At 40.1% G+C, this 20,386-nt stretch overlaps 1 protein-coding gene across 5 annotated transcripts in view; it reads left to right on the forward strand.

Moving 5' to 3' along the window:
• AATF (apoptosis antagonizing transcription factor) overlaps positions 1 to 20,386 on the forward strand; it is a 103,984-nt gene that overhangs the window by 3,349 nt on the left and 80,249 nt on the right. For all 5 annotated transcript variants that reach the window (XR_007459165.1, XR_007459166.1, XM_049636537.1 and 2 more), the window contains exons 3-4: positions 845 to 1,282; positions 1,737 to 1,874. Coding sequence is in view for 3 of the 5 variants with exons in the window: in XM_049636537.1 (XP_049492494.1) it covers positions 845 to 1,282; positions 1,737 to 1,874 (576 nt within the window). In the remaining 2 variants the exon portion in view is untranslated. The remainder of the gene's footprint in view (positions 1 to 844; positions 1,283 to 1,736; positions 1,875 to 20,386) is intronic.

A 20,386-nucleotide genomic window follows, 5' to 3' on the forward strand; every position in this document is an offset into this window, starting at 1 on the left:
TTACACTATATATTAACTAACTTGGATTAAAATGAAATAAAATAAGATACGCACTGAAAAAAGACTTTTTAAATAAAAAATAAATTCCATTTAGTTAACAGATAGTGTGATATTAGTTTCAGGTACACAATTTAGTGACTCAAGACATGTAACACCTGGTGCTCATCACAAGTCCACTCCTTAATCCCCATCATCTGTTTTACCCATCCCCTCACTCACCTCCAATACACTGTGTACGGATGATGCTGTAATGATAATAGTGATATGAATATTGTCAAACATATCTACCACTCTTACCAGACTGTGACACCCCACAGGTGTTACGTTGTATTTGTCATTCCTTAGCTTTTATGTACACCTGGCTGATAATAGGTGCTTAAGTAAGTAATAAATAGGGTGTACTGGTGTGAGAGAGATTGTACATTGGGGTTAGTTAATGATAAATTATATTTCAGATATAGGTTTGGGAAAACTGTTAATTCCCTTATTTGAAATCTTACCATTCTTCAAGGTCCAGACCTTGCCCCACAGTTAAAATTTCTCCCTCCTCTGGGTTATCAAAACTTTGTCAGTTCTTGTCTGTCTTTGATGGGTCTGTCTTTCCCACTAGAACCTTTTGTTAGGGTAGGACCTACGTTTTGTTCATCTTTGCTTTTCCCTTAGCCTCTTATAGGTAGTAGATGTATAATATATATTTGAATTGAGTACAACCATACATTTTATTTTTTTGATGGATGCTGCAGTCCTTTACTTGAAATGAAAGGTGTGGCCTAATATTTGTCTCAAAGTAACATCTGTTTTTTTGGGTGTTTTTTTTTTTTTTCTTCTTTCTGCTCTTGTTCAGACAAGGAAATAATATCTGATGAGGATGAGTCTGGAGATGGAGGCTCAGAGGGGCTGGGTCTGGAGGGATCTGATGAGGATGCCACGAGTGCTGCTGAGGAAGAGGAGTGTGGTGATGACAGGGACAGTAGTCTGGCCTGGAAGAAGAGGATCAAAAGCTGCTCTGAGAACACACCGGGTTTTAGTGTCCAGAGCATCAGTGACTTTGAAAAATTCACCAAGGGAATGGATGACCTTGGTAGCAGCGAGGAGGAGGAGGAAGATGAAGAGGAGGAGCCTGGTATGGAAGAAGGGGACGGGGAGGAAGACTCCACAAATGAGAGAGAGGAAGACAGGGCTGAAGGCAGGAATAGTGAAGATGACGGAGTAGTGATGAACTTCTCCAGTGTCAGAGTTTCCGAGGAAGTGGAGAAAGGAAGAGCTGTGAAGAACCAGATAGGTTTGTACATGGTTTGCTGGTGGCTTATTTTTCACAGTGTCTGCATTTGATCTCCTGTTTGTGTTTTTGTTTGTTTTGGCTCTTCCTTTTCTCTTGTGTCCTTCCAATTAATTTGTGCCCCACCTACCTAGGGGCCTAAAGCCCCATTCTTCTGTGCGTAGCCAGCCTTTTCTACATTGAGCCGCTTAGCTGGTTCTGTTCTCATACTTTGGCGGCTGTGGAATACTGAGGGGAAAACAGTTTTCTCCTCTCTTTGGGCTTCAGCCTACCCCTCTCTCGTAGCAAATATTTGCTTCCAAGATACTGAGTTTTTTTCCTGTAACGGAGGGTATTTTCATGGCATGAAGCTGTGATAAAGCTGTGCTTTGCAGAGACTCGTGTGATTTCTTGTCTCTCCCTATCTGTCCCACTGGGAAGATTTTTGTAACGAATGATATTCTTTTCTCTTTCTCAGCTCTGTGGGACCAGCTCTTGGAAGGAAGGATCAAGCTTCAAAAAGCTCTGTTGACTACCAATCAGCTTCCTCAACCAGATGTTTTCCCTATTTTCAGGGACAAAGGTGGCCCAGAATTTGCCAGCGCCCTAAAAAATAGTAAGAATATTTATGGCATATGGAGATACTTTAGAACCACTGGGATACATTGGGATACACTGGGACTGTATTTGCAGCACCACAGAATTGAAGAAGAGAGTATTTGGTTTTAGTGATAATATAGTACAGAGTAGTTTTTTAACTTTTTTTTTTTAAGGTTATGTATTTATTTTGAGAGGGGGGCAGAGAGAGACAGCCCTTGGGTGCCCTGCGCAAGCAAGGGAGGGGCAGAGAGAGAATCTCAAGCAGTTTCCACGCTGTCAGTGCAGAGCCCATCTTCGGGCTCAAGAGATGGCTCTCACGAACCGATCTCCTGATTTGTGAGAGCTTTACCTGAACTGAAATCAAGAGCTGGATGCTTAACCAACTAAGCCACCCAGGCCCCTAGTTTTTACCTTAAAAAAAAAAAAAAAAACATTATAACTCTTATTAAACAAAGACAGTTTTGACTGAAATGGTTTGAGTTCTAAGTGATGCCAATTCCACTTTTCTCTTACCTGCCCTCACTTCCCTCCCCCACTTGCCTTTGGCTTTCTGAGTTACTTCTTTAATGCTCAGAGAACACTATGTGCAAACCCACAGGTATAGAACAAGAGATAAGGGATGGCTGATCCCAGTTCATTAAAAGTGGTTGTATCATGTGCTTAAGAGATGCCTTTCTTGGGGTGCCTGGGTGGTTCAGTTGGTTAAACGTCTTACTCTTGATTTCAGCTCAGGTCATGATCTCACGGTTCATGAGTTCAAGCCCCACATGGGGCTCCATGCTGATGGTGTGGAGCCCACTTGGGATTCTCTCTCTCTCTCTCTCTCTCTCTCTCTCTCTCTCTCTCCCAGTCTTTCTCCCCCTCCTGTGTGCTTTCTTTCTCTCAAAATAGATAAAATATATTTTTAAAAAAAGATGCCTTTGTTAGAAGGTTTCTAGAAAACATGCTAAGATGGTCTTATTTATGTCTCCCTTTGGGTTACACAGAGTGAGGAAAGGTGATGACTGCAGAGGGAGGAAAAATTTTGGGAGAGAAGTGCTGAGCTATAAAGCCTGAGAATTATGGAAGAGGAATTTAGAAATTACTTGGTTCTCAGGCCCCTGATTTTACAAGTGAGAAAACCAGGGCCCAGATTATAGCACTTGTTCATGCACAGCAGACCAAACTCCAGCTTTCCTGCCTTATGGTCTAGAAGTCTCCCTTCTGCACCACACTGCCTCCTGTGGTCTGTGTGCTATGTGCCCAAGGGCCCTAAAGGATGGGGGCAGAGGGCGATTTGGGCCGAGTGCACTGTGGTTGGATTGGAATTGCTATTCCTTATCTGCATGTTGAGACTTAAGTGTTTTCATTTGCTCTTTAAAACTTCTTTTTAGAGGCCCCTGGTGGCTCAGTTGGTTAAGTGCTGACTCCGGCTCAGGTCATGATCTCGGTGGTTCATGAGTTCAAGCCACGCATCCAGCTATGTGCTGACAGCTCAGAGCCTGGAGCCTGCTTCAGATTCTGTGTCTCCCTCTCTCTCTGCTTCTCACCCGCTCATATTCTCTCTCTCTCTCTCTCTCTCTCTCTCTCTCTCTCTCTCTCTCTCGTCTGTCTCTCTCTCAAAAATAAACATTTTTTAAAAAATTTAAAAAAAAAAGCAACTTATTTTTATAGTATCATGGATTAGAGTTGGAAGGGACCCGAGAAGGACATCTGATTCCAGATAGGATCACCTCAAACTTCGAAGTAAATATGTAGGATTTTTAGGGTAGGGGGTTCTGCAAAGCTTTCTTATGAGAGAATACTTGCTTGTTGTTGTTGTTGTTGTTGTTGTTGTTGTTGTTGTTGTTTATTTATTTATTTTGGGGCAGTCAGGGGAAGAGAAAGAGAAGGAGTAAGAGAATCCCAGGAAGGCTTTGTGCTGTTAGTGCAGAGCCCAGTGTGGGGCTCGAGCCCATGAACCATGACATTATGACCTGAGCTGAAATCAAGAGTCAGACGCTCAACTGAGTGAGCCACCCAGCCACCCCTACCTGGTTTTTTTTTTTTAAAGTGAACTCTGTGCCACACATGGAGCTCAAGCTGACGACCCGAAGATTAAGAGTTGCACGTTCTACTGACTGAGCCAGCCAGGCACCCCAAAATACCCGCTTTAATTAGGAATTTTTTCCTAGGGTCTAGCTTTTAGATGTCCTGTCGTACTTGAAGTCAGGAACCCTGCAAACTCACCTTTTACCTCTACCTCCCTTAAATAAAAGATAGGCTGGCAGTTTTCAAAATTTGTGAGATTTTTGGATTACGTATCTGCTATTTTCTTTTAATTTTTTTTTTTTTTTGAAGTAAACTCTCCACCCCGCATGGACTCGAACTCATGATCCCAAGATCAAGAGTTGTATGTTCTGCTGACTAAGCCAGCCGAGTGCCCCATTTCTCTACTATTTTTAATGCCTTGGTACCCTAATTTCTGGTATGCTTTGGGATGGGACCTAATTGCTCTAGGTTAAATGTTTGAAGTGTTTGGTGAGGAGACCTTTCCCATTTTGTAACTTGTTACTCTTCTTGCTTGAGCCTTTCCCTTTTTTTTTTGATTTATCTTAAAATATTGATATTTTAAGGGTTAGTTAGTGTCAGGTGGACATATTCTTGGGTACCAGTTTAGTTCCTTTAACTACTTTAATATTATTTAACTTTTATTTTGCAACTATTATGAATTTTTTTTTAATGTTTATTTATTTTTGAGACAGAGAGAGACAGAGCATGAACGGGGAAGGAACAGAGAGAGAGAGGGAGACACAGAATCTGAAGCAGGCTCCAGGCTCTGAGCTGTCAGCACAGAGCCCGACGCGGGGCTCGAACTCACGGACCATGAGATTGTGACCTGAGCCGAAGTCGGACGCTTAACCGACTGAGCCACCCAGGCGCCCCATTATGAATTTTTTTAATGTTTGTTTATTTTTGAGAGAGAGGGTGTGGAGGAAGGTCGGGGCCAGGTACGGAGAGGGGACAGAGGATCCAAAGCAGGCTTCGCATTGACAGCAGCGAGCCCGATGTGAGGCTCTAACTCATGAACTGTGAGATCATGACCTGAGCTGAAGTTGGACACACTCAACTGACTGAGCCACCCAAGCACCCCTGTAACTATTCTGATCTTAATCTGCCTTTTTTTGTACTTAACCAAATTGCCTCTTTGCCTCATTGGTGAATTCCAGTTAATGTGACAGATGTCTATGAATCTGACAGGGTGGGTTGCAGTGGAGGAGGAAGAAGAAAGGAACATTTGTTTGGTGTCACATATATTCTAAGATAGGAGAGTGAAAATACTAGTATTATCTAATACTAGTATTTCTGCACATCTGAAGGGTGGCTAATTTTTGTTCTTAAGATTTTATTTTTTAAGTCATCTCTACACCCAAGGTGGGGCTCGAAACTGATGACCCCAAAATCAAAAGTTGCATGCTCTATGGACTAAGCCAGCCAGGCACCCCGGGGTAGCTTTTTTTTTGTTTATTTTCAATCTTCTTATGACAGTATGACATAATACGTTGTGTACCTCCCTGTGTTGAGAAACAGTTTAAGAAAAATTTCTGGGCTACATTACTTTGGATGCACCATAAACTGTGCTGTATAGCTGGTGTGGAACATAGGCTGAATTTGTACTGACCCCACAATAGGCACTGGAACTTACTGTCTTTAATTAAATCGCCTGTCAGTTTGCTTGGCCTTCTAGGAGTTAAAGTTAGACTGCCTAGCTTTAGATTCCATCTCAGCAATGGATTAACTGTGACCTTGGCAAGATTCCTTAACTTCGCAGTAAAATGGTGATGGTACGGTCGTGAGAATTAATGGGCATGATCAACGGAAAGCGTTAGCACAGTGTCTGGCACATTGCACCCCACAACTGTTAGGTGTGGGTATTTTTCTGCTGAAGGTGGTGTTTGGTAATGAACAGCCATGTGAATGATGGTTATCAGTGTAATATGCATCAGTGTAATAATATCAGTGTAATAACCATCATCCCCACTGTCTTCAGTGTTTTTTGACTTTTTATTAGAATTCAAACCTCCTACATAACTTATCCATTTGCTCTGGAAAGTGTAGTGCTACATTCTTCTGTAATGCTTATAATTCAGCCCTTGTCTCATGACTACAGAAAGATAACCAGAGATTTCCTTGTCACCAAACCCAGCCACTGCCTCCTTGAAGCATTCAACTTTTCCTTGAAATACTTCCCTTTGGCTTTAGTGACACTACGAATGCTGTTTGGGTTCTCCTGCCTTTCTGATTTCTTCTCACCTCAGACTCTTGTTTTATTCTCTCAATGCCCATTTCATCGTGTGCAGGAACCTGTTCTCAGGTTGGGTTTTCTTGATGTATTCTGTCCTTGGCGTTGCCGTTTACTCTTACGTAGTAATGGTAGCCTCTAGCACAGCAGATTTTAGCCACAGTAAACTCCTGAGCTGCATGCCATTCTTACTTCAGCACCCTCAACTCTACTTTTCTGAGACTAAACAGGTTATCTCCTTCCTTCCCCAACACACACGCACTTAGTCCCCGATCACCTTGGTGTTACGTGTTGGTAATTACAGCTCTGGAAGCGTTAGGTAGTTTCAAAGACATTTTTTGGTATTTTAAGAGTTGCATAAGTGGTAAGTCACAAAGTAACCTTAGCAAAATTAAGGGATTTTTCAGTGGGCAAGACTGTTTCTCTGAAGAGATTACCTTTTCCTCTCTGTTTTTCTGCAGTTCTGCAGTATTAGGAGGCAGGTCTTTTATGTTGCTGGCAGCAGTGTATAAGGAAGAAGGCAAGTTACTTAAGGAAACCTCAGCATGACTTATTTAAAAATTATTATGAGATATATCAAACTTGTACCAAAGCGTGGAGAATTGCGCAGTGAACCCACATACCATTACGAGCTAAGCAATCATCAATTCCTGACCAATCTTATTTCATCTATATACTAACTCTCCCCCTATTTCTGGATTAGTTTGAAGCAAATACTAGGTATTCTATCATTTTATCAATAAATCAGCATGTAACTCTAAAAGAGTTTCTTAAAAAAATTACAATACTATTATTTCACATACAAACATTAACAGTGATTTCTTAATAAGCATAACTGATATTAATGGATGAGAGAATTGAGAGAGCATTTCTGTAACAGGCGCACTGTACGATCTTTTCCAGAGTTTGCTCTATCGCTTTAAATGAAGTGATTAAAAGGAAAGCCAAACTTCAGCCATAATAAGTTGACCTTTTAGTGAAATGCATGTTATTAATGTATTTAATGAGATGCATTACAAACTGCAGTGAGCACCATGTTTCATTACAGGTCTAAAATGCAGTATCATTAAAGACCTTTAATAGAAACAATGGTTGACATTTTGCTATTTCCCATAAGCAAAAAAATCCAAGAACATAGCATAATGTAATATAAATATAGAGGAAGTGTTGGAATTCTTTACTTGCCTACAAGTATAAAACCAAATTCCACTATTAATAAATTACATTGTATTTGCTCCCCCCATCTTCACCGTCTCCTCGCTCTGTGGCCCTTCCCCCAGGCCTTCAACTATTTTGACCTGAACAGACTAAAATTTTTAATGTTAATTTGACCTCAGCACTAGTAGACACCTTAAGAATAACTTTTTAGATTTTGAGTAAGTCATGGGCATTCATGGAGTCTTTATAGATGTTTCTGTTTTGTTTTTTAAGTTTTATTTATTTTTAAAGTAGGAAGTAGATTCACAGCACTCAAAATATAAAAGATACCAAATGGCTGTGTAGAGAAAATTTTGTTTGCCACCCTTGTTCCATTCAGGAACTGCCACCCAGTTCCCCATCCCATAGGCAACTAATATTATCAGTGAAACTCCCCCACCTTTTAAAATTACTTAGTTGCTTTAAGTGACAAATGCGTGAACATCTATTTCTGCGTTCTCTCAGTTAACACCTTATGGGTCCATGGCAGATTTTTCACAAATGATATGTAGAACCCTGAAACATTCTTTATTGGGATAAGTTCAAGTATAGCTTGGGACAGAGGTACTTGCAAGTGTCTCTTAATGTAGCATTGTGTAGGATTAAGGACCCTTGTTACTGTAGACTTCATCTAGCAAAAATGAGATAAGCCTGAACTTTTTGTTTCAGCTGATGGCTCATTTTTAAAAATATCTTTATTTCATTTATAAAATTATGTCATGCTTACTTTAGAAATTCAGAAAATACATAAAAGCATAAAGAAGAAAATAAGGATTACTTGTAATCCTACTGCCCAGAGGTAACCACGGTTGTCATTTTGATGAATAACCTTTCAGACCTTTTTCTGTGCTTACACACACATGCTCACACACACGTGCTCCCTTAAAAAAAAGAAAAAGGAATCTTATAAATATGTACTATTTTGTAAGCTTATTTTTTTTCTACCTAATATATCATTTCATGTCAGTATATTTAGATGTACATCAGCATTTTCAGTGGCTACAGAATATTCCATTTTATAGATTTACTGCAATTTATTTAACCAGTCTGTATTGATGGATGCTTAGGTTTATTCTAGTTTTTCACATTTATAAAGTGTGCTTTGATAAACATCCTTGTACATACATATTTGTGCAATTTGTCTAAAAGTAGCCCTTCCAGTAGGAATATAATGTAAGCCACATATGTAATTTAAAATTTTCTAGTAACTGCATTAAAAAAAGTCTAAGAAAACAGGTGAAATTAGCTTGTGGTATATTTTATTTAACCCCATATATCAAAAATATTTTAACATGTAGTCAATATACAAATATTAATGAGGTATTTTATGTATCTTTTTTCATGTTAAATCTTTGAAGTCCTGAGTGTATTCTACATTTATGGCTCATCTCAATTTGGACTAAGCACATTTCAAGAGCTCAATAGCCACATGTGGCTAATGGGTACTGTACTGGACAGCACAGATCTATATTCCCTGGAAATGCAATTGCTGGGACAAAGAGATTGTGTTTTGTTTTGTTTTGTTTTGTTTTTTTTAAGGCTTTCGGGATATATTGCCAAATTGGCCCTTAGAAGAAATGTAACAATTGAAATTCTCATCTGTGACTGTTGTTTTCCTATTCTCCTGCCACCACAGCATTATTGATCTCTTATTTTTCCTCAACTGTAGGTGGGAAATGAAGGCAGTCATTTCTTGATAAACTTCTGTCTGATATTTACATAATACCTGTTGATTTAGCATTGAAATATGTGCTATGTTTTGTTTATTAGAGAATGAGTTTTATGTAGGAAGATTTTTAGACCCTACTGACTAGTACTTAATTTGTCCAACCTGGCTAATTAGGCGTTTATATTCTATAGAGAGTGAGATTGGATCACGGAGCAAGTGCTTTTCCGAAGTGAGCAAGCGATGGGACCTGGAGGAGAGTGTCAGATTCCTAGGCAGTGACTCCACCTACCCTGGAGAGATGAGCCCTAGATGGATCACTGAGCTGTGGAAGCTCGAAAACAGCTGAAACCAGTCTAGTCAGAAAATGTATTTTATTGCTTTGGGTTTCTTAGGAATTAGGGTTGTCTTTGGCCACAGGAGCAGGAAGCAACCCTGACTTGTAGTAGCTGGTAATAGCAGTGGTTCCCTAATAGGATTACTCAACCTGCTGTATTCACGGGGAAGCTGTGCAAATCACTGTATGTTGGAGCCTCATTATACGGACATATAATGAACTCACTATTTTTCAAGTTTTTATTTATTTATTTATTTAGCACCAGCAGGGGAGGGACAGAGATAGAGGGGGACAGAGGAACTGAAGCAGGCTCTGTGCTGACAGCAGAGAGCCCAACGTGGGGCTCCAGCTCACAAACCGTGAGATCATGACCTGAGCAGAAGTGAGATGCTTAACCGACTGAGTTACCCAGGCGCCCCAATGAACCCACTTTTAACTATAGATGTCTGGCCAAATAAGAAGAGGGAGAAACAACTTAAATAGTGACAGAAATTCTGCTGGCCATTGTATCCAGTGAGCCAGTGCCCCCAACTAAGCCTGAACCTCTCCAGGGAGCATCTTGTCAGACAGACTGAATCTGCTTTTTAAACTTACAGAATGCAGTCTTTGTACAGCATGGTCCCTAAATGTACTCATCTGTATTTAATTGCTGAAATAACTGTGTGCCCTAGAGTTTGAGGGGGCGGAACTGCCTGTGTCGAACTTGCTTAGAGACCGTACAGTGCTGAACTTTAGGAGCCGTTTTAGCGATTTTCAAGTAGTTTTATCAGAACTTGATTTTTGCTTTATGCTCAGACTTGAGAACCTAACCACTGCCTAAGATGCTACTGTCCTTTGTTATTGTTATTGTCTTAAAACTATGCTTAAATCATTTCATTAATATCATACAGGAATGAACAAGTAGTACAGAAGCATTCAGGAAGACAACAGTGGCCCTTTGCCTTGCATTTAGTCTCATTCTTTTTCTGTTTGCTTCTATAATTTTAGGTAGCTTGTTTATATCTCTGTTTCTTGCTTCATTTATTCTCTGGTATGAAAGATGAGAATGCTACCGACAGGTTAAAAAGGACTGAAAATTGACCATTTCATTTAGCAACACAGTGGTCCGCTGTGACCTTGGTGAGCAGTTCTGGTGGAGTGGGAAGGATACAGGCTTGATGGGAATGGGTTTGCATGAGGATGGGAAAAAGGGATCTGAGAGTGTAAACTCTTTCTAGGGATATGGCTTTAAAAGGGAGCAGAGAAATGGGATGTTAGGTGGAGAAGGATATGGAGTCAAGAAAGAAGTGTTTTTTGTTTATTTTGAGACGGGGAAGTAACAGCGTGTTTTCATGTTGATAAGAGTGATCCATCTGCTGTAGCAATGCCCTTGAGTAGGTGAGTGGAGATGGGACTAGTGCACAGGAAGGGTGGCCTTCGATAGCAGTATGGACAGTTTAACTGTAGTGACAGGCGGGGAGGTAGTGTATAAATAGACACCGATAGGTAGGAGTCTGAAAATTCTCTTTTGATTGTTCTATTTTCTTTGAAATAGAAACCAAGGTCATAAATTGTGAATGAGGAATAGGGGATGAGATAGCAGAAACTTTGAGGAAGATGTATGAAATAGTCATTCCATCTTCTTTCCACTGCAGTTTTACAGTCTGCCTGCAGCTGCAACCAGGAGCCCAGTGTTTTATCCGTGTGTTGACCCCAGGAGTTGAAAAACCAATAAACTGCGTTTACAGTGTTATTACCATGCAAGTAAGGTATAATTGCTGGGCAGGGAAGAACTGGAGACTTACACTTTTTTCCTGTGTGTTCAGAGTCACGGTTCCTGGGCCACTGAAAGGACAGCGTTCTTAGTGTAGATCAAGTTCCTAGTTCAAGTAGATCTTTTATTAGTAACCCTGTATCAGCTGCTTAAAACCATGCTGCATTTTCATTTGCTTCACATTCAGACTATTAATTTATTACATCATTTTCTCCTTAGGTCTCTAATCCTCACTTCCCCTAACCCGCTGACCCTGTAGCTCAGTTTCAGCTCAGTCTTTTTTCCCCAAACTTCAAATCTACGCCATCTCTTCTGTTGTGTTTTCTCAGTTTGAACTGGTTATTGTTTCTTGGGACTAGTGCACAGTTGTACACCTGGAATTTTTTTTTCGTTGCTCTTCTTGGATAAAGCTATTTTTGGGCTCTCTTGTCTTCCTTTATCTCAGTTTACTTTGTCAGTTTGTGGCCAAAAAATGTGTGGGGAGTAAATTATTTGAGTTCTTGTAGATTTAAAAACACTCTGCCCCCATTCTTCCTTGCTATATTCTTTTATTTTATTTTTTTAATTTTTTAACATTTATTTATTATTGAGAGAGACAGAGCATGAGCAAGGGAGGGGCAGAGAGAGAGGGGGAGACACAGAATCTGAAGCAGGCTCCAGGCTCTGAGCTGTTAGCACAGTGCCCAATGCGGGGCTCAAACCCATAAACAGCAAGATCATGACCTGAGCCAAAGTCGGATGATTAACCGATTGAGCCACCCAGACGCCCCTTCATTGTGTATATTAGGCACAAATTTCTAGGTTGAAAATGACTTTCCCTCACAATTCTAAAGTACTGCTCTGTATTAGTTTGCCAATGCTACCACAGCAAATCACCACAAGCTTGGTGGCTTCAAACAGCATGCAATTATTTATTTTTTATCTTACAGTTCTGGAGGTGAGAAGTCCTAAAACCAGGGCATCAGCAGGGCTGTGCTCCTTCTGCAGGCTTCAGGGGAGAATGTTGATTTGGCATTTCCAGCTTCTAGAAGCTGCCCACATTCCTTGGCTCATGGCTCTATTCCGTCTTCAAAACCAGCGGTGTCATTCTTCTAACCTCTCTTTTTGTGACTCTGACCCTACTACTTTTCATTTACAAGGCCTTCGTGACCCCATTGGGCCCACCTGGCTAATTCAGGATAATTTTCCCATCTCAGATCCTTATTCACATCTGCAAAGGCCTTTTGCCATGTCAGGTAACATAGTCATGGGTTCTGGGGATTAGGATGTGAACCTCTTTGGGGGACCATTCAGCCTACCACACAGTCTCTTGTTTTTTGTCATCAGAGTATTGTCGATGAGAAGGTAGATGCTGCTCTGAGTTTCATTCCTTTGTGACTGGCTTGTTTTGCTCTCCGGAAATGTTTGGGATCTTTCCTTTACTTTTGGTTTTCTCAAATTACCTGAAGAGATGTCTAGGTATGGGTCCTTTTTTATTCATTGTGCTGAGTACTTCCTGGGCCCTGTTAGCCTGAACACTGGGGTCCTTCAGTTTGGGGAAAATCCTCTTCTAATCTTTCTTTGATAATTTTCTTTCTTTCATTTTCTCTTCTCTGTTTTAGATACTAAACCTGGGTCGTGTCTCTTATGTGTTTCTTTAGCATTTTCCATCTTTTTGTGATTTTCCATGTCCTAAAAGATTTTGAGTTTGATTTCTAGTTCTTTTTTGTGTGTGATCATATTTTAATCTGTAAGAGGCCTTTTGTTTTCTGAATGTTCCTTTTCTTTTTTTTTTAATTTTTTTTTTTTTAACGTTTATTTATTTTTGAGACAGAGAGACACAGCATGAACGGGGGAGGGGCAGAGAGAGAGGGAGACACAGAATCAGAAGCAAGCTCCAGGCTCTGAGCCATCAGCCCAGAGCCCGACGCGGGGCTCGAACTCGCGGACCGCGAGATCGTGACCCGAGCCGAAGTCGGACACTCAACTGACTGAGCCACCCAGGCACCCCTTTAATTTTTTTTTTTAACATTTATTTATTTTTGAGACAGAGAGAGACAGAGCATGAACGGGGGAGGGGCAGAGAGAGAAGGAGACACAGAATCTGAAGCAGGCTCCAGGCTCTAAGCCATCAGCCCAGAGCCTGACGCGGGGCTCGAACTCACGGACCGCGAGATCGTGACCTGAGCCGAAGTCGGACGCTTAACCGACTGAGCCACCCAGGCGCCCCTGAATGTTCCTTTTCTATATAATTAGCATACTTAGAGTATATTATATATATTTAAAAGTTTTTGTTTTTGTTTTATATTTACTTTAGTTCCTAGAATTGTTCCTATCTCCACCAGCTTTTCTGTTTCCCTTGGACTTTTTCCTCTTTAAAAACTTTTTTAAACAATTTATGTATTATTTTTTAAAGTAATCTCTATACCCAATGTGGAGCTTGAATTCATGACCCCAGTATAAAGAGTCTCATGCTCGGGGCACCTGGGTGGCTTAGTCGGTTGAGCTTGTGGCTTTGGTCAGGTCCTGATCTTGCAGTTCGTGAGTTCAAACCCCACATCCATTTCACTGCTGTCAGCATGGAGCCACTTTGGATCCTCTGTCCCCCTCTCGCTAGTCCTCCCCCGCTTGCAGGCATGCGCACACATGGTCTCTCTCAAAAATAAACAAACATTAAAAAAAAAGAGTCTCATATTCTATGACCAACTGAGCCAGCCAGCCATCTCTTTCCTCATTTTTTATTTTTATTTTTATCTTTTTTATTTTAGAGAGAGAGAGAGCATGTGAGTAGGGGCAAGGGACAGAGGGAGATAGAAAATCTTAAGCAGGTTCCGTGCCCAACATGGGGCTCGATCCTACAACCCTGGGATCATGACTTGAGCTGAAATCCAGAGACAGATGCTCAACCAATCTGGCACTCCCCCCATTTTTAAAAAAAATTTTAAGAATTTTTACCTCTTTCTTCTTTCAGATTTTACACAATTTTTATATGTATATAATTTAGAGAGTCAATTTTATAAAGCGTGATATGAAAACCAATTCCTGCTGCCTGTGGACTACTACTCCCTTGCCAGAACCTACTATGCCAAAGCAGCAATTCCATTTTTAATTATTTTGTTGTATTTTTTTGGAATCCATAGATTTCTGTTCATATCTCTAATTAACATGTTTTGTTTCTGCTTGATTTTTCAGTTTTAGGCATTATCTGTTGGTGCTTCATATGAAAATGAGGACTTAGCTCTCGTTCCTACTACACTCATAGATAACTTCTATCCCTCTGTGGTTGTATATTGTAATTTGGTTAGATCAATAGTCAGTATTTACATGATTATGTCTGTGTAAACACTGTTCACAGCAGAGCCATGTAATATATATACTATGGTTATTTGTCTGTTCCCACACATCATTTTGTCTTCTAGAGTTAATAATTGTTACATTTTTGTTTGTATTGACTTCTCTGCAGTTATTCAAGCCCAAACTTTTCTCTAGTTGTCTAAATCTCCCCTCAAGATACTCAGTTGTATCAGAGATTCTGCCAATTTATCTTTCTGAAGAAGTGTCTCCCAGAGCCTTTTGACCTGCTCTAATCTGGACTGTTCACCTTCCCCGATGCCCAGCTATCATGCTGGCTTCTCCCTTTATCACCCGGGGGACAACCTTAGCTTCTCACTTAAAAAAAAAAAAATTTTTTTTATGTTTGTTTATTTTTGAGAGCAAGAGAGACAGAGCGCGAGCTGGGACGGGGGGTGGGGGGTGGAGGGGCACAGAGAGGGAGACACAGAAACCAAAGCAGGCTCCAGGCTCCAGGCTCCAAGCTGTCAGTACAGAGCCTGACATGGGGCTCGAACTCCTGGACCGTGAGATCATGACCTCAGCCAAAGTCAGACGCTTAACCGACTGAGCCATCCAGGCGCCCCTAGCTTTTCACTTCTGTGCAGCCCCTCTTTTAGGATTTTTCTTGCTTATTTCCTTATTTTGGTGAAGTGCATCCGCCAGTAGTTTGCTGAGAAATGGTGCAGGAGAGGTAAACTATTTAGATCTTGATTGTCTGAAAATATTTTTATTCTGTCATCACAATTGATTGATTATCTATAGAATTCTGTAACATATTCCATTTCCTTCCCCTCTTCAAAGTTGGCTTTTGATAAGTCAGAAGCCATTCTGATTCCTGATCTTACTTTTTCTTTCTCCCCTTTTGGAAACTGGGGACTTCTCTATGTCTGCAGAATTCTGAAATTTCATGGTGTTGCACCAACAGACCTTGGTGTAGGTCGGTCTTATCCAGTGTGTGGAATACTCACAGTGCCTTTTCTACCTGGATATTCACCTTTCAGTCCTGGAAATTTCCTTGAAATTATTTTATTAGTGATCTTCTGTCCTCTATTTTTCTCTTTTTTTTTTGGAAGACCTATCATTTGATGTTAATCTGTTCCTCTGATTCCCTTCTTTTTCCCTCTTCAATTTTCCATTCTTTTCTTTCTTTTTTGTGGTCTTTCTTTCTTTCTTTCTTTCTTTAAAGATTTTATTTTTAAGTAATCTCTATACCCAATGTGGGGCTCAAGCTCATGACCCCAAGATCAAGAGTCATTTGTTCCACTGACAGACCCAGCCAAGTGCCCCTGGTTCTACTCTCTAAGACACTTCCTCAGCTTTATTATCAAACCCTTCCATCCAGTATTTTAATTTCTTCTGTCATTTCAATGTTACTTCTCTGAGGATATACATGATATATAATTTCTTAGGTGTTCTTTCTACATAGCCTGTGCCCTCTAGGCTTTCTTTTCTTTTGTTTTAACCCCTGTATAACATGATAGATGTTTTTCTTAGATGTTTGGTGATCCTTTGCTCTCTGTTCACTTTTAAGAGTAGGGTACCGGAGCACCTGGCTGGCTCAGTCAGAAGAGCATGTAACTCTTGATCTCAGGTTATGAGTTCAAGCCACAGGTTGGGTGTAGAGTTTGCTTAAATAAGTAAAACTTAAAGAGTAGAGTACCGAAACATTGATTAGAAGTTTTGTATGTTTGAATAGGTCTCTTCTGTGTTTTCCATTGTAAGGTAATCTATGTGGACCATATTTGGTGAACCCCAGTGTCAGTATCTTTACATCTTTGCTCTTTATGGGATCATAGTAGCTAGAGGACTTTCTGTCTCTTCCCTGGCTGCTGGCATTCTAGCAGGTGGGCAGGTTGGGGATCTCAGCATCCAATCTCTGAACTTCAGTTTACTCCCTCTGTTTTTAATATTAGGCCCTTGCCCCCTACCATGTCTTGTGTCCTCCTGTCTAGAGATGCTATGTTTAACTCTCTTGAGAGAATAAAGCTCTTAGCTTCTGCCTACGGGAAAGGATCTAGTGTACTGACTACTTTTAGCCTTGTCTTGCTCTCCTCTTCTAGAGGTGCCCAGCACTGCCAGTTCATGAATCTTCTGCGGTTTTTTTCACGGACCGTAAGGGGACTGCTTCTCATTCTTCACTGCTAACACCAGAATCAGCCTCAGGTTTGTTATGTCCATTATTAATTTGACTTTTTAAAAAACCTGGTTTACTGGGGCTCCTGAGTGGCTCAGTCATTTGAGTGTTCAATTCTTGATTTCAGCTTGGGTCATGATCTCACGGTTCGTGAGGTTGAGCCTCACGTTGGGCTCTGCACTGACAGCACGGGGCCTGATTGGGATTCTCTCTCCCTCTCTCCTCCTCAACATAAATAAATTTAAAAAAAGAAAAACTTAAAAACAGACAGGCCTGGTTTCTTGAGGTATAATTGGCATATGATAAACTATGGGTCCCGTTTCTCTGCTCCCCTCTAAAGCCACATCCCGAGAAAGAATTGTCTGTATTCATGATCTCAGATCCCTTTTTCCTATTCTCTCATGAACCTATTCCAGTCAAGCCATTCTATCCAAACTGCTCACCAGGGTCACAGATGACCCCCATGTTGCTAAATGAAATGGTCAGTTCTCAGTCCTCAGCTTACTTAACCTGTCAGCATTTGTACAATTTGACATGTGTATACACCCATGAAACCATCACCACAATGAAGATAATGAACATATTACTCATCCCCAGAAGTTTCCTCAGCTTCTTTAGAGTCTTTCTTTCCTGCCTCGCTGTCCCTAAGCAACCACTATTCTGTTTTCTGTCACTGTTTGTGTCTTCTAGAATTTTATACAAATGGAATTATATGGTTGTACTTTTTTTTTTTTTTGGTCTTTTGTCTGTCTTTTCTCTCAGTGTAATTATTTTGAGATTTATCATATATTTTTGCATATGTCAATGGTTTATTGCCTGTTGCTGAACAGTGTTTCATTAAGGATATACACATTTTGTTTTATTTCCAGTTATTGCTATTACAGATAAAGTTGCTGTGAACATTTGTGTATATGTTTTAATATGGACATGTACTTTCATTTCTCCTGGATAACTAAAAATGGAATGGCTGAGTCAATGGTTAGTGTATGTTTAACTTTTTTTTTTAATATTTATTTTTGAGAAGAGAGAGAGAGAGAGCGCGCAGGGGAGGGGCAGAGAGAGAAGGAGACCGAGAATGTGAAAGCGGGCTCTGCGCTGACAGCTGAGAACGCGATGTGGGGCTCCAACTCACTAACTGTGAGATCATGACCTCAGCCAAAGTTGGATGCTTAACTGACTGAGCCACCCAGGCGCCCCTAACTTTTTTAAAATTCTTTTTATTATTTAAGTAATCTCTGTACCCAGTGTGGGGCTTGCTCACAGTATCAAGATTCAGAGTTGCATGTTCTACCAACAGAGCCAGCCAGGTGCCCCAGTATATGTTTAACTTTTAGAGAAACTGCTAAGCTGTTTTCCAAAGTGGTTGTACCACTTTACAGCCCCCCAGCAGAGTATAAGAGTTCCAGTTGCTCCACATCCTCATAAACAATTAGTGTGGTCAGTCTTTTAAAATTTAGACATTCTAATAACTCTGTAATAGTTCTACTGATTTTTTAGCTTAAGGAATCTTCTCTAAGCTAAGCTAAGGAATCTCTTAGCTTAAGCTGTCTTCTCTCTCATACTTTGTCCTTTCTTTTTGTGGATTTATTCCTTTTAATCAGTGGAATAGAATAGAGTTGAGAAATAGATTCACACAAATATGGACCATTGACTTTGTACAAAGTTGCAAAGTCAGTTCAGTGAAGAAGGGATAGTCTTTTCAACAAAAGGTATTACAACAATAGTACATTTATTTGCCAAAGAATGAACTTCAACCTGTAGCTCATACTTTATACAAAAATCAACACAAAATAGATCAGTAACTTAAAAGTAAAACCAAACTGTAAAATGTTTCAAAGAAAATGTGGGAGAAAAATCTTGATGACCTTGGGTGAGGCAAAGTGTTTTTAGATAATGGCATCAAAAGTGTAGTCCATAAAAGAACAAATTGATGGGCTCAAAATTAAAATCTCTTGCTCTGTGAAAGATGTGTTAATGGAATGAAAAGACAGGTTATGGACTTAGAGAAAATATTTGCAAAATAGAAACATCTGACAAAGGACTTCCATCCAGAATATATGAAGAACTCCCAAAACTGAACAATAAAAAAATACCTATTAAAAAAGCAGGGGGGGGGCAGAAGATTTGAACAGAAACTTAACTGAGGAAAGCATATGATGGCAGAGAGGTGCATGAAAAAATATTTAACATAATCATTAGTGTTGAGGGAAATGCAAGGTAAAACTGCAATGAGATGCCCCTGCCTCTTAGATGCCTCTTAGAATGACTCAAAACAAACCCCTGACCACACCAAGTGACAACACAGATGGAGGGCAACTCGAACTTTCACATATTGTTGGTGGGAATGCAAAATAGTCCAGGAACTTTGGATAAGAGTTGAGTGGTTTTGTTTTTAAAGTTAAACATTTTTTACCAGATGTCCAGCAGTCCTGCTTAGATATATACCATAGGGAAATGAAAGCTTGCCTGCACACAAAGACTCGTATGTGCATGTTTATAGCAGCTTTATTCATAATCACCAAAAACTGGAAACAGCCCAAATATCCTTCAGTAGGCAAATAAATAAATTGTGTTACATTACTCAACAATAAAAAGGAACCAACTATTGATAAACGCAAAAATGTGGATGAATCTCAAAGGTCTTATGGTAAGGTGAAAGATGCCAGTCTCAATACTTTACAATTCCATTTATATGCCTTTCTGGAAAAGGTAAAACTGTAAGGATGGAGAACACGTGAGGGTCTGGCAGAGGTTAGGGGCAGATGAAGGGTCTGACTACAAAGGGGCAGCCCTGCTTTCTTTGTTCCTGTAAGTTTCTATTTTCCTCTTCAGTAGACTCATTTCCTTGGAGTGTTTCCCACCTGATTTTCCACAGTGGCTCACCACTGAACCCTTTAGGTTGGCTTGATTGTGAGCATTTTGCTTGGATTGAGGGAGTGGGGGGAAATGGTTGTGTGCTTATTCCCAGATAAGTCTGGGAATATTTCTTATGGTAATGGATACGTGATACAGTACTCCTAGGGATGGGAGAATGGGCTACATCACCCTATAGTGTCATTCTTGCTTGAAAAATATATCTTTGCTACTAAAACCTTACCCAGAAGAGAATAATAGATTACACAGAGCTTCTAGATTTTGATGTGGGTTAGAACTGAAAAATGAGATGTCCTTAAACTCTTTTTCCTTCTCTCTTTGATAAGTGATATAATGTGGTTTGGACACTCAGAGATTCCTAAGATTCCAGGTTCTGGTTGATGATTTACTGCAAAATTGCTTATAAATTGAAGTAGAAAATGTTTTGCAGACCTGGCAGCTTTCTGGCTTCACACCCATTTGTCACCCAGCATTTCCCTTTGTGTATAGAACAAGAATTAATTAGGCTGCACTGCAGGAAAAGTTTATGGCTATAATTTATATAGGATGAATTTCTTTTTAAAGAGACAGCATTGTTTTGTTATACCTATATACATATAAGTGTGTGTATATATAAAGTGATTTTTTTTTTCTCTTAAAGCAGTGTCGAGCTTCTGGAGTAAGCATTCATTTTTCTGCTTAACGCAAGACATTGGTGGACTAGATGCTTTTATAGTGATTGCCTTCTGATCAAACTGTTGGTTGGTTTTCTGTTTCTTGTTTTTAAATTCATTGTGTGCTAGTGAGCAGCACTCAGTTGTAGGTTTGCATTTTCAACATCGGTCAGACTTGTTTGGTTTCCAGAGCTTTGTATTCTTTTGGTCTCTTCGAAGGCTTAGGCTTCTGCCTTTTTTTTTTAGGGTCTTGCTCATTCAATTAATGTTTTCATAATCAATGCAAGTCAGAACTTGCAATTTGTTCCTGATTTGCACATTAAAGAGCTCCATTAATTAAG

Source organism: Panthera uncia, chromosome E1 (genome assembly GCF_023721935.1).
Source record: "Panthera uncia isolate 11264 chromosome E1, Puncia_PCG_1.0, whole genome shotgun sequence".
NCBI lineage: Eukaryota > Metazoa > Chordata > Mammalia > Carnivora > Felidae > Panthera > Panthera uncia.